Source organism: Diabrotica virgifera, chromosome 7 (genome assembly GCF_917563875.1).
Source record: "Diabrotica virgifera virgifera chromosome 7, PGI_DIABVI_V3a".
Taxonomy (NCBI): domain Eukaryota; kingdom Metazoa; phylum Arthropoda; class Insecta; order Coleoptera; family Chrysomelidae; genus Diabrotica; species Diabrotica virgifera.
The window spans coordinates 4,785,195-4,799,770 of NC_065449.1; the positions used below are offsets into that span (position 1 = coordinate 4,785,195).

The following is a 14,576-nucleotide window of genomic DNA, read 5'->3' on the forward strand; positions in this document are numbered from 1 at the left end:
AACAAAGGTACAACTATTGTTTTATAATTATTGTAAATATACCTGTTCGCTCGATTTCCATTTCAAAAAAATATTAAAATAACAGTTTTAGGTACACTTAAATTCACTTTGAAAGGGCGCAGGCGCTGGTAAATTGCCTGAAACTACTGAGCGTAAGTTCGGTAAAGAAGTACAACTTTCGGTTTTAATTGTTCACTTCGAGGTGGAAGTTGAGTTCTAAGAACGATTTATTTTGTTTACCTGGTTATCTAGGTATTCAATGAGTGTCATTTGAACCAATTATTTAAAGATGAATTTTATACCTTTTGCAAGCATAGATTATGAAAAAGGACCACCGTGCGCTACTGGTCCATTGAAAAATGAAAATATCTCGAAAACTAATAAATTTAGACATAGGGAATGTTATCTAAAAATTAAAGTACGGTAGTGGTACTTTTCAATAGTGATATAAAATACAGTTAATAAATAGTAAAATAAAATTGGTTATAACTTTGTAAATACCCTGCATAACATAACAATCCTTTATATTTTTTTGATCGAGAAGTTAACAGGATTTCGAATTTAAAATAAAACATAGGGTATTCCATTAAAAAAAAAAAACAAAAGTTTGGTCTGCCACTGTGTTATCGAACACCCTGTAACATTCTAACCAATTTTGTAATGTGAAGGTCAAAGGTGGCTAAAATTTTTGTTATTAACTTTTGTTGCTATCTATTACTATAGCGGAGCTATTGAGCTTTACCCCACTAATCAATCACCCTGTATGTACGCTTTGACTGTAAATTTGGTTGGCTGTTTTAATAGGCAGATGGGCAGATTCCCTGATATGATATGAAAGGGAAATTATAGCAGATTTATACATAAACAAACAAGCCTTAATAAATATCAAAAAGCCAGCCTGCCGGCCTGTTCAGAAGGCCTAGTGGTAATGTATGTATAATATTTCTCACAGCAAAAATTATAGGCTCAGAGTGTGCCAAATAACCGGCGATTCTCACGCACATTTAAGGTCGAGTCAACAAACAATAAAAGAAACCAACAACCAACAAGAGAAGAAAAGGGTATTCAACAGTTGGATTCTACAAGTTATGACTTAGAAAATGGAGACCGTAAAGTCAATAGTATTGAGAACAACTCAGATGGCCGTGGGCCTATGTTAGGAGTTACATATCTGTAAGAGAACATTGAAGACGTGTGAAGCAGGACGAAGGTGGAAGATATAATTTGAAGAATTGCGCAAATGAAATGGAACTGACTGGACAGAACACCTGGAACGATAAAACAACGAAAGGTGGACGAGAAACATTGTACATACATTGGAGACCATGCGAGCATAGTCTTAGTAGAGGAAGACAAAAAAAAAACGATGACTAGACTACATCAAAACAAAAGTGGTGTGAAACTGGCACCATATAGCACTCATAAGGTGGTCTTTGTCCAGGAGTGGATGCAAACTAGCTGAAAAAGAAGAAGGAACAAACAACGGATGTTTATTCTATTAAATAAGTTAATTCCGAAGATTTTGAGTTGTTTATAAAAAAGCTATGATAATTAAATACATAATCATTTCGTTGTAAAATGAAACAGGAGCCGTCTTATTTTTAAATTCGTTCAGAGTGCATCATAAGCACCCGAACCGATTTCAAACCTAATTAGTTCATCATCAGAGAGAACATATGATTATCTCTGAATAACTATGATGTTTATTCCAAACATTAGAAACATTATACAGGATGAAATACGAAATACGTGAATTCAATTTCTTAAGGATTTTTCAAGATCATTCTAAGATAACACCATTTCTATACCAACAAAGTATAGACTTGTTTTGTTTTCAGATTAATTATTATTATTTCTTTGTACACAAGCATTTTTAATATTGAAAATTTTAAATCAACAACATTTCTATTTCCAATTTTACGCAAGAAAACTCTGATGTAACCAAAACTGTTTTCCGAAAGTATTTAGGGGATCCCATCCCATTGTCAAAACCAGCGGATACTTACCGAAAGAAAAACTGACGATACTTATGCGTCCGCAAAATAAGAGTTCCATTTTCATAAAAGAATTCGAAGTGGATTTCTTGTTTCTATACTCTCATATTCATCCATTATGTATCTTTCTTGTTACGTAAAGCTGATTGTTATGGATAACCCATCGTATCTCTGAATAGACCTCGATACGGATGGATCTGAATGTAGCCTATAGACTATTCGATTTGTAATCTTAGATGATTCTAAGAAACAAGAAATAATACTGCAATGAAAAAAAGTAATTTTCTTTATATTCAGTATGTCTGAAAAGGTAGGAAAAAATGGAAACTTACTTTGTTATTAATTTTTCGAAAAAAACTATTGTTCATAAGAATATCTGCAAATGTTATCAATATTATACGAGGTACGTCAACAGTTCGAATTTCGCTCAAGAGTAAAGTACCTTTACTCACAATCGGTTAGTAATTTATGGATTTCTAACCTTTGAAGTATTCAGGAAGCGACTTATTACTTACTTTACTTTCCCAGCTAGCCGGAAAAGTACTTTCCCGGCTAGCATCTGTCACTTTTCTACCTGCAAATGTCTATGTCATTTTTGATTAAAAGATGGTTTAGAAAGAATAGAATCCACTCAACATTTATTTAATTAAGAAACAACAACAACAATAACAAAAAGAAAACTATTTGGAATTATAAATATTAATAGTTACATTGGAATTATAATTACTATTAACGGTTAAAGTAAGACTTTAAGATATTTAAGATTTCAATTTGATTATATGTACAATTAATGGCGTCGTGTATCGCCTAAATGTCAGATTCAACAAACTTGTTTTGTTACCTAGCAACGATCTCACAGGTTACTTAAAATCATTAATCGTATCACATAATGAAAATGGATACAGATATTTGAAACGAAATTATTATTGGTAGATTTTGAGTATTAGAAATCCATAAACTACTAACCGATTGTGAGTAAAATAGTATACAAACCTCGCGGAAACTCATTCTAGCCTCGCGTCTGTAGTTTACCTCGGTGCTTCGCACCTCGGTAAACTACCTTGCCGCTCGGCTGAAATAGAGTACTTTCCCGCTAGGTATGTAATATACTATTATTTTTCACAATATTGACAACTACGGATGCAGAATTTTGTTGGAATTTTTATCTAGATAAGTGAGTGATAAGGTGATGAGTGTAGGTTTTAGGCTCTCCCATATCCGTTATTTATCGGCCTGTGTCTTTATAAATTTGTAAAAAGCTCAGGCAACAGATAGTTACCAAGGATTCTGCAATCCGACTCATGAAGAATTTTCTCTGTGTCCAGATAGATGTCGTTAACTTGTCCGTACGCATTTAATATTTTATTTATATGCATACTTCGACAGCTTGGTTTCAGTTCTCTTCAAGATACACCACAGGCGGCTCTGAAGATGCTGAAAAGCAGAAACCTTGGTCAGCCGATGGCGGTGGCCCTGAATCGAATTTAATCTAAAGCTGTTTTTCCATATTAAAATTGTTATTATGAAAAGTTGTTTGGAATTAACAAATATGTTTTAATACGCAATTACATCCTTCTAATTACAATGAACGAGTCAGAAGTAGCAGAAGCTATATAACCGACGATACAAATACAACAGAATATATATGTACAGGGTGAGTGGGGAGGAACGCGCCAAACTTTAAGGCTGTATAATATACGTAAAAATAATCAAAAATAACTCATATTATGTTGTTATTCGATTTTCATTTGTTTCTGAGATATGGGGTGTTAAAATTTTTCTTACAAACTGACCATTTATCTATTGCTCTAAAACCGGTTGAGGTGTGCAAATGAAATTTGGTGGGTTTTAAGACATAGTTATTGCACTTATTTTGACACAAGTGGTGATTCTGATCAAGTGGTGATTCTGATCAAGCAGTAGGGACGACAAGTAAAGAGGCGACCAACAAGGTCCAAATAGTAGTTAACAAAATCCATAAATGGAGACAAAAATGGAGAATCAGGCTGAATGAAGCTAAATCTGTCCATGTTAATTTCACCAACAAAAAAGACAATATATACCAGTTATAATCAACAATATCCAATTACCATATGCAGATACTGCTCAGTATTTGGCTGGAAAGTGCACGTTAATAAAAAAAGGGAAGAACTAAATATAAGATATAAAAAAATGCATTGGCTAATTGGAAGAAACTCCACATTGTGGATGCATAATGTCACTAGTTTACAAACAAATATTGAGACCTGTATGGACTTATGGATGCCCACTATGGGGGTCTACTAGACCAAGTAATATAACAGTAATACAAAGATTCTAGAACAAAATACTAGGAAGCATTGTAGATGCTCCTTGGTATGTGACAAACAGTGATCTCCATAAGGACCTAAGAATGGAAAATGTGGATATAATCATCAAGAAGATGGCAGGAAGTCACGAGCAATGACTTCATATGCACGAGAATATTAAGGCAATCCAGCTCCTCGATACCACAGGACAAATTAGAAGACTGAAGAGGACAAAGCCTTTTGAACTAGTTTAAGTGATAGGTGATAGTGAAAAGCAGAGCATAGTGCTTGTGCGCGTTACTGTGTATGCTAGAATAGTGCACTATCTTGTTGGATTAGATAAGAGACGCTATGGGGTATTGCTCATTGGTCAATTATGACCAGAATGTAATTGTAGTAATCATCATCATAGTGATGATTATGGAAAAAATATTTTGACACACAATTAAGAATTTTATATTCACCATTGGCGCGCGTACGGATAAGGGTCTGAAATTTTTTAAAGAAAAAAAATAGTACGCCACTGAGATATTTCAAATTATAAATTATTTTTGAATTCCCTGTTCAATTTCTAACAAACCATCTATCTTCATGTTTGTTCATACAACGTTTCGTTTTCATGTAAAAAATAAAACATCTTAACGCTTACAAAGTAGGTATTCGAAATAAGTTTCTACACATTCATATAGAAACTTTAACGAAAACTTTGTAAGCGTTAAGATGTTTTATTTTTTGCATGAAAACTAAGCATCGCATGAAAAAAAGTGAAGATAGATTTTTTGTCACAAATTGAACGAGGAATTCAAGAAAGATTTTTAATTTAAAATATTTCAGTGGCGTACCATTTTTATCTTCAAAAAATTTCAGACTATTACCCGTACGCGCGCCAATGGCAAATATAAAATTCTGAATTTTATGTCAAAACATGCGCAATAACTATGTCCTAAAACACACGAAATTTCATTTGCACACCTCAACCGGTTTTCGAGCAATAAATAAATCGTCAGTTTGTAATATAAATTTTAACACCCTGTATCTCGGAAACAAATGAACATCGAATACCAACATATGAGTTATTTTTGATTATTTTAACGTATATTATACAGTCTTAAAGTTTGGCGCGTTCCTTCCCACTCACCCTGTATAACAGAAATACAGAAACTATCAATATGGAAGTAGGAATTCCTGTTTAGAAGATTTTGAAAATAACACTGAACGGAGCAATAAAAAGATCAACTTGTATTTTACACATATTTTTGTACTAATTAAGCCTTTTGTTACAGCACAGGGATACGCAGGAGACTTTAGCCGTTTTAGATAGGTTAGATTTAGATACAGAAAAACCTAGTGACGAGGAAATAGCTCGAAAGTTTGGTTTCGAAGAAGACTATTTTAGAGGGACACTCTCGTGGTGGCAATTGATCAAACCGAAAATTTGGTCGCTGTTTGACGAACCATATTCATCGACAGCGGCAAAAGTAAGTTAAATTAATAAATATATTTATAATTTAGAATTAGAACAACACAAAAATAATTTTGATTAATTTGGCAACAAGGCGATACTTTCTCTCTTCCCTGTGGTGCTACTACAGTCCAAGTCGGGTCCTGGCTTCTCCTAGGGATGTTTTGACAAAACACCGGTTTACGGTTATACCGGTTTTTATTGCTTACGGTTTAACCTGGCTGTTATAACCGGCCAAAAAAAAATGTTTGTCCAAAAACAGGCTTTCGGTTTTTTTTCATCCAATAGGTTACAATGTTATAGGTCTGGATCCCGCGTATGAAAAAAAAGTTGATTAATAGCAAGCTGAAAATTTGTTAATAGCTTAAGGGTGTCTAGTCGGACAAACTTTGATATATGGGAACACTGGGATAGGGGCAGTTTTAATTGTGGAACAGCTTAAAAATTTGGAACGGTCAGACTACGAAAACGGCACATTTATTTTGTCCGACAGAATAGACTTAAACTCTCCGAACAGAGATTAAACTCTCATGTAAACATCAGACTGCTATATATCACCTGTTATAATTCCTGTCATTTGACATATTTTACATGTTCCACTCATTAAAACACCCATTTGGTGATAAATAGCAGTCTGATTTTTGCATGAGAGTTTAATCTCTGTTCGGAGAGTTTAAGTCTGTTCTGTCGGACAAAATACATGTGCCGTTTTCGTGGTCTGACCGTTCCAAATTTTTAACCTGTTCCACAATTAAAACTGCTCCTGTTCCAGTGTTCCCATATATCAAAGTTTGTCCGACTAGACACCCTTAAGCTGTTAACAAATTTTCAGCTTGCTATTAATAAACTTTTTTTTCATATGCGGGATCCAGACCTATTACATTTACAATGCACTTTAGTTTATGATACTCCACTCGACTTGATACTCGATATTAATATGATCAAAATTAGTACTATCGAAAGAACATCAATATCAATATAAATATAACACAATTTTTAATTAAACCATTTTATTCTATTAATTATTATATTTATTTATTATTTTATTATTATTATATAGTTATTGATTATTATTAAATATAATATAGCAAAAGATTAATATACAGAGAGAGTCTGTAAAGTGGAATAAATTCAATATCTCAAATACTAATTGTTTTTTTGGAAAATGCTCAGACCCGTCGATTAGTATTTCAAATTGTCCTTTTTGACATTCAATAAAAATGTATACAGGGTGTCCCAATTTAGAGATATGACGTCATCGTCGATTTTCTTAAATGGCAACACTGTCATTTTGATAGCTAATTTGATAGGGTTTGTAAAGTTATACATAACTGCAAAATATCAAATTTTTATTCTCTACCATTTACAAGATAATAGAAAATAACAAAGTTATATCTGTAATTTGGAATATATTCAATAATTAAAATACTAACTGTTTTTTTGAAAAATGCTCCGACCCGTCGATTAGTATATCAAATTGTCATTTTTGACATATAATAATAATGTATACAGGGTGTCCCAATTTAGAGATATGACGTCATCGTTGATTTTCTTAAATGGCAACACTATCATTTTGATAGCTATTTTGATAGCGTGTGTAAAGTTATACACATCTGAAAAAATTCAAAATTTTATTCCCTACCATTTACAAGATAATAAAAAATAACAAAGTTATGAAGAACAAGAAGTAATCAAATAATAATTGAATTTATTTATTTCAATTAAGCAAATGCTCATAACGTTGCCCATTGACAATTTGACAATAATTGAGGGCAACATTATGAGTTTTTGCTTAATTTATTGAAATAATTAAATTCAATTATTAGTTGATTACTTCTTTTTCATAACTTTGTTATTTTTTATTATCATCTAAATCGTAGAGAATACAAATTTGAAATTTTGCAGTTGTGTATAACTTTACACACCCTATCAAAATAGCTATCAAAATGACAGTGTTGCCATTTAAGAAAATCAACGATGACGTCATATCTCTAAATTGGGACACCCTGTATACATTATTATTATATGTCAAAAAGGACAATTTGATATACTAATCGACGGGTCGGAGCATTTTTCAAAAAAACAGTTAGTATTTTAATTATTGAATATATTCCAAATTACAGATATAACTTTGTTATTTTCTATTATCTTGTAAATGGTAGAGAATAAAAATTTGATATTTTGCAGTTATGTATAACTTCACAAACCCTATCAAATTAGCTATCAAAATGACAGTGTTGCCATTTAAGAAAATCGACGATGACGTCATATCTCTAAATTGGGACACCCTGTATACATTTTTATTGAATGTCAAAAAGGACAATTTGAAATACTAATCGACGGGTCTGAGCATTTTCCAAAAAAACAATTAGTATTTGAGATATTGAATTTATTCCACTTTACAGACTCTCTCTGTATATAAATATTGCAATAATATACAATTTAACCCAACCATTTCAACTTATAAAAAATTTCCCAGACTCTTTCAAATGGCATTTAAAAAATAATATCAACATAAATATTTTACTTGAAAATAAATTGGATATTGCAATTTATCTTTTATTTTTACTACCATCAAAAAAAAATGTATCATGTTTTTCTTTAACACGTTTGTATATTTGTATAATAGGTATATTTTAACTCATTTAATACTTCCTGTATGGGTGTATAGTTTTGAAAACGTAGGGAAATGCTTGGAGATTTCTTATTCGTAATCGGTAATTCGATATTCATAGTCAGAACATTATTTTTGGTAATCAGAAAAAGCCATTCACCCACTTTCAATGTCAAGAGTCAAGTGTCAAAAATAGATGATGTTTGCGTCTACTTCAACCAGATTACTTCTTATAAAAATATTATGATTACAAATACCTTTTCAACGAAATATTATAATAAAACTTAATTGTTTCTGGCTGATGTGAGTTTACTTCTGTATTTATAAAATAAAATTTGAATTATGAATTTGTTTGGAATAATTACTTGAGAATAATAATTATGATTAAGGTCCAAAATAATACCTAACCTAATCCTAATCACCGTAAAAACCTAATAACCGGTTTTTACTTTAAAAAGAAAAAACCGGTTATAACCGGGACAAAAAACAACTGGTAAAACCGGTTATTGCGAAGTAAAAAAACCGGTTTTAGCTTAAAACCGGTAGGTTTTTCCCATCCCTACTCTATCCTCGGCTGCTAGCTCTCCTCCAGTTATCCACCCTCAATATGTTTTTACAAGCAAAACACGAAGACATCTGGAAACCAACGAAGTAAAGATCTTAAGAAGAATTACTGGAAAAGGACTACAGGATAGGGTTAAGAAGTGAGGAAATCAGACGCATATGTGGGATAGACAATATAAATACCTAGGTAAAGAACAGAAAAGAAGAGTGGAATAAGCACATAAGTAGGATGTCTGAATCAAGGATAGTAAGAATAGCCAGGCAGAAGTCACCGTTAGGCAGGAGAAGTATAGGACGCCCAAGGAAAAACTTAGGGGCAGAATGAAAGGCGCCGTTGAACAAAAACAGGCAATACTGCCTATACAAAAGAGGAAGAGAAGAAGAAGAAGAAGAAGAAGAAGAAGAAGAAGAAGAAGAAGAAGAAGAAGAGGAAGAAGAAGAAGAAGAAGAAGAAGAAGAAGAAGAAGAAGAAGAAGAAGAAGAAGAAGAAGAAGAAGAATATATTTTAAGAATCGGTTCTCACTTCGTCTATCCACCTCTTCCTTGCTCTTGCTACTGAACGACGTCCCAACATAATTCCGCTAAGCGTTCTACTAGGTGTCGTGTCAGTATCCATTCTTATAAGGTAACCTGCCCAGCGGAATATTTGTATTTTTGCATAATTTGCTGTAGAGGGATCTTTGTTATGTTGGTATAACTCATGGTTAAACAGTATTCTCCATATACCATTGTCGCATGAGGGTTCAAATATCCTCCGTAATATCTTTATTTCAATAGTATGAATAGTCTTTTGTATCATGATCCATGTTTCTATGTCATAAGTTACTATTGGCTCTATGAAAGTTTTATACATTTTGAATTTTACCAGTTATGACCTATGGCATTGAATGGCATAGGTGTTCTCTGAATGTGAGCGTTCTGTCTAGAGTAACCCCAAGGTATTTCGGGTATTTATTGTGTTTTAACAGCTTGTTATTAAAATACCCTCGCAATCCTCTGTTGGTCAGCTTGTTGTTGAGATAAAAAGCTGATACTTCAGTTTTTGTAGTACTTGGTTGTAGTCTCCATTTCTTAAGGTATTCGCTGAGGATGGATAGGTCATTCGTGTGAGAGTGATTTCTGTAGTTTCTAAAGATTGGTGGCTTGGTGCAAGGGTCCAGTCGTCAGCATATCCAAACTTCCGAGATTTGGTTTCAGGCATGTCATCAATATAGAGGCTGAAAAGTAAAGGGCCAAGGAGAGCACCCTGTGAAAGGCCGTTGTTAAGTTTCATCTGTCTACTCGTCTCCTTTCCCATTATAATCTGGAAGGATATGTTTGTCAGCATGTTGTCAATGAGGTTAATTATCTCTCTGCAGGGGATAATACGGGACAGTTTATATAAGGGGTGGCCAAACTGTGGCTCGCGAGCCACATGCGGCTCTTTGAAGAATTACTTGTGGCTCTCGATAAATGTACCCGAGATCCTTTTCAATTTTGTGTTATTATTTAAAAAAATTATTATCGTTCCATGTGTGTTTCAGAATGTTTTTTAAATTACTGACAATAAAAAATATGAAAGACCAATTGCAACTTTATAACAACTTCCATTTCCATCCAAGCTAAGAGTGATATGACAAATCGAAAACTGCGCGAAAAAATATTAAGAGTGGCGCGACAAAAAATTCACCACTCCAGACCGATTTGTATATTGAGTCATTTTACTCGACTTAAAAAATTTGTTGCAATATTAAACTAGAAAAACGAGTAAATAAAAAAGCCAGAAGGAATATTGACCGAAGTCGAAGTCCAAAATTTATTTCAAGACTTCAAATATTTTAAATCGTCTCTTCATTTTTTCTGAATTAATTTGAAATAAACATGGTTCAAAAGGTGAATTTTTTATTACCATAATATGACCCAAACAACATCTGGAAATTAATATTAATAGAGACGCAAGAAGATTAAGCTCGAAAATAAAACTACAAGTCGACGCCCATTACCGAATTTTGTAAATTTGTACCAAAATCGAAGTACAGTGGAACCTCGATAACTCGGATTAATCGGGACCGCGGCCGATCCGGGTTATCGAAAATCCGGGTTAGCCGGAGAATATGGTAAAAATTAATAAATAACCTCCATTATAATTACAAAAACATGAAACACATATGCACAGTACACATCTAAATTACGTATAGTTGTATAGAGTGTAGAGTTTTGTTCATTTCTTGGTAAAAAACGCAGTCATAGAGATGTACCGACACCATAATATGGTATCATAATATCATATTATGATACCATAATATGGTATCATAATATCATATTATGATGCTGCAATAAATTTATTTTAAAGATTCGCCTCTATCAATCCTACCTAATGTTTCTAGTTTCTTTTCCATTGTCAGTACAACATTTTTACGTTTTGTTACCATTACGTAGACAAAAATCACGCAAACACAATCTGAAGCACGATTACAGAACGGAAGTGATTGATTAATACGACTGTACTACACACAATACGGTCACAAGGAACAATGTTGTTATTTAAGAACAGACTAAGACCATTATTTTAAAAAAGAATTTTTAAATAGTCACCTCTATTTTAAACAATGCTAAGACAGTTTGACATAAATAAAGGAAAAGGAATACACACAGGTGCCTGTTCTTTCCGATAAGCCAAGACGGTCGCTGTGCCTGCCGCCGTGTGCATGAATCATTTTTACTATTGTATATGTAGTTCAAATTACACAAATACACATTATCGCTCAAATATTATTTTGCCTACATACATTTTTATTTGATAAAATTGTTAAATTGTTTATTTGTTAAATTTTTGTCTGATGAAAATCGGTCCCGGTTAGCCGGACTTCCGGGTTATCGGGGGCCGACTTATCGGGGTTCCACTGTACATATTCTAAATTAAAAAGGATGCTTGTCGAATAATTATTTCCATATTATTAGAAATAACGTACTTGTATGGACCATTTAATTCCATTTTAAAATTCGTGAAATCCTAACACATATCACTCATATCAGTATAAACTACTAACCAGCATCTGAAAGAATTACTGAGAAGTGCTACCACAAATTATTCACCAAATTTTAAAGAATTACCAAAAGTAGGAAAACAAATGTTGGACAGGGAAAGGAACGAAAACATTAAAAACATGCTAAGAAACATGCTTAGAAACATGCTAAGATAAGGACCAATAGAGAAAAAAATTGAAAAAAGAAACCTGAATTGGTTTGGACATATAACTAGAATGAATGAGAACAGACTAGTAAAGAAGGTGACAGATGCCAGGAGACAGGGGAAAAGAAGAAGGAGCAGACCTAGAAAGGGATGGATGGAACAAATCCAGGAAATCGGAACCAAGAGACGGAAAACAGCGCAACAGGTGAAGAAAGTGGGAAGAAGACCGGAAGGCGTGGAAGAAATGGGTAAAAGATGGATAGGTGATAGAAAAGTTCGACTCTCTTATTGGGCATAAGGACAACGAGAAGAAGAATAAGGAAAACAAATGTAATTAAGTTTTAATATTTCGTAATTTTATTTCTGTTTTCAATAAATAAAAGTTCTGTTAAAAAACATTGTGTGTACATACCTTCTTTACATACTTTTTGAATACGTTTTTAATTGCGGCTAGCGAAAAATTTTAACTTGTGAAAAGTGGCCCTGGCTATCAAGGAGCTTGGCCACCACTGGTTTATATATTAATCCCTGTATCCAAACAGTATCATATGCTGCTGTTAGATCTATGAATACTGTTGCTGTCTTTTGTTTCTTTTGAAAACTAACTTCTATAAAAGTTGTTAATAACAACACTTGGTCCGTATATCTTCGATGAGGGCGGAAGCCAGCTTGTTCAATAGGGACGTTTTCTAGTATCCTGTGACTAATTCTGTTCCGGTCTGGTATTCTTCTATGATTTTTTTCTGTGAAGTTCCTTAATTTACGGTTTATGATCCATTTAAACACCTTAAACCAACACAGAGTAAGATTAAGCTTCCATAGTTTTTGTAGCTGAGTTTGTCCCCCTTCTTGTGAATTTCTTGTGTACACCTCACATATAATATTATTAGTTTATGGAATCTATCTGTCGGTGCCGGTGTGCTTCCTACAATTTTGAGAAATTTAGCCGGTATGTTGTTAATCCCTGAGGCTTTGACAAGGCGATACAATAAGCATCAAAATTTTGAATTAATAAAAGAGACCAACTACTGAAAACACGAAAAGTACATTATTCCATGAAATGATGACTATTTTCTATTATTAAAAAAGTATGAATTAAAGTGCGGTGCCAAAAGGATTATTCATTATTTAAAAGCAGTATACTATTACAAACTTTAATGTGGATGGATGTTAACATTTTTCTTTTTTCGCTAATATGCGTATAGGCCGATGTGAGTTTGTAAATAAAAAAATGTATAAACATATTAAAATACCTTACACCAAAACAACATGTTGTGTAATAAATAAAAACTCTGATTTACATTCTGATATGTAATAAGTTCCAAGAGAACTATGCTGGATATTCAAATATTTATATCCTACTAATTAAGAAAATCCTTTTTGAAATTCATAAAAATAAAAGAAGAGTGAACTTTTTATGGGTTAAGGCTCATATAGGACTAACGCATAATGAATATGTTGATAGGTTGGCTAAAAAAGCCATTGAATATGGTACTTCACATAATCGTAAGTTTTGCATATCTGACTTAGTTAACACTATTAAGCATCGAGTTAAAAATCAGTGGAGTCAATCATGGCGAGATCTTTGTAAACAATCCAAATCTCAGTATTCACTGATTCAACCTTCTGTTCCAAATATATATTGGTTTAAAAATTACGTAGTACCTCGAAGATATATAACAACATTAATTAGAATGAAGTTTGGACATGCATGTTTCCCTCTACATCTAGCAAGAATTAAAGTTTTTGATTCAAATCTTTGTACAGAATGTCAGAAGGTTGGTGACTTAAATCATACTTTCTTTGAGTGCGCAAAATATATTCCATGCACATATAATTTAATCCAAGATTTAATAAAATGTAATGTTTTTTCACCTTTCAATGTATCCTATCTATTGTCTCTGAACAGCAAGAATATATATGATTGTTTAATGAAATTTATCTGTGAAACTAAAATTAATCTCTAAACTTGTTAATCCTGATAATTTGGTATATTATGTACATATGAAAAAAGAAGAAGAAGAAGAAGAAGATACATAATGGAAAATGTGGTGAGCAACTTGGACAGTCCATAGCGGCCAGCTTTTGAACTGAGTAGAGAGCTGTAGAAGAGTTTGCTATGGAACTCTAAGGACCTCATTGCCTTCCTTATGTATGAACAGAAAACAAAAAAAAAAGTTGTGACTGGCTAAATGACACCCAAGTCAATGCCATAAAAAAACAAAAAAAAAAAAAAAAAACTATGCTGGATTTAAAAAAAATTGACTATAACGTACATATAAAAAAATGAAGAAAAAAATCAAATAGAAATTTAAAAAAATGGCAGTTTGATAGATTTATCAAAATATAAAAACTGTTTCTTTTGGATTTATGTCTTCATGGCTTGAGGTAAGTATTTTTATGTCTTCGTGGGGCAGAAAGTACCTATACTATTTTGTAGTTTATAACTCAACTAATCAAGCATACAAAATAAGGAGTTCAA

The 14,576-nt window shown here is 32.8% G+C and overlaps 1 protein-coding gene across 1 annotated transcript in view; it reads left to right on the forward strand.

Annotated features, from left to right (window-relative positions):
- LOC114338162 (potassium voltage-gated channel protein Shaw) overlaps positions 1–14,576 on the forward strand; it is a 99,970-nt gene that overhangs the window by 32,256 nt on the left and 53,138 nt on the right. Inside the window, exon 3 of the mRNA XM_050656015.1 lies at positions 5,566–5,760. Coding sequence (XP_050511972.1) covers positions 5,566–5,760 — 195 coding nt within the window. The remainder of the gene's footprint in view (positions 1–5,565; positions 5,761–14,576) is intronic.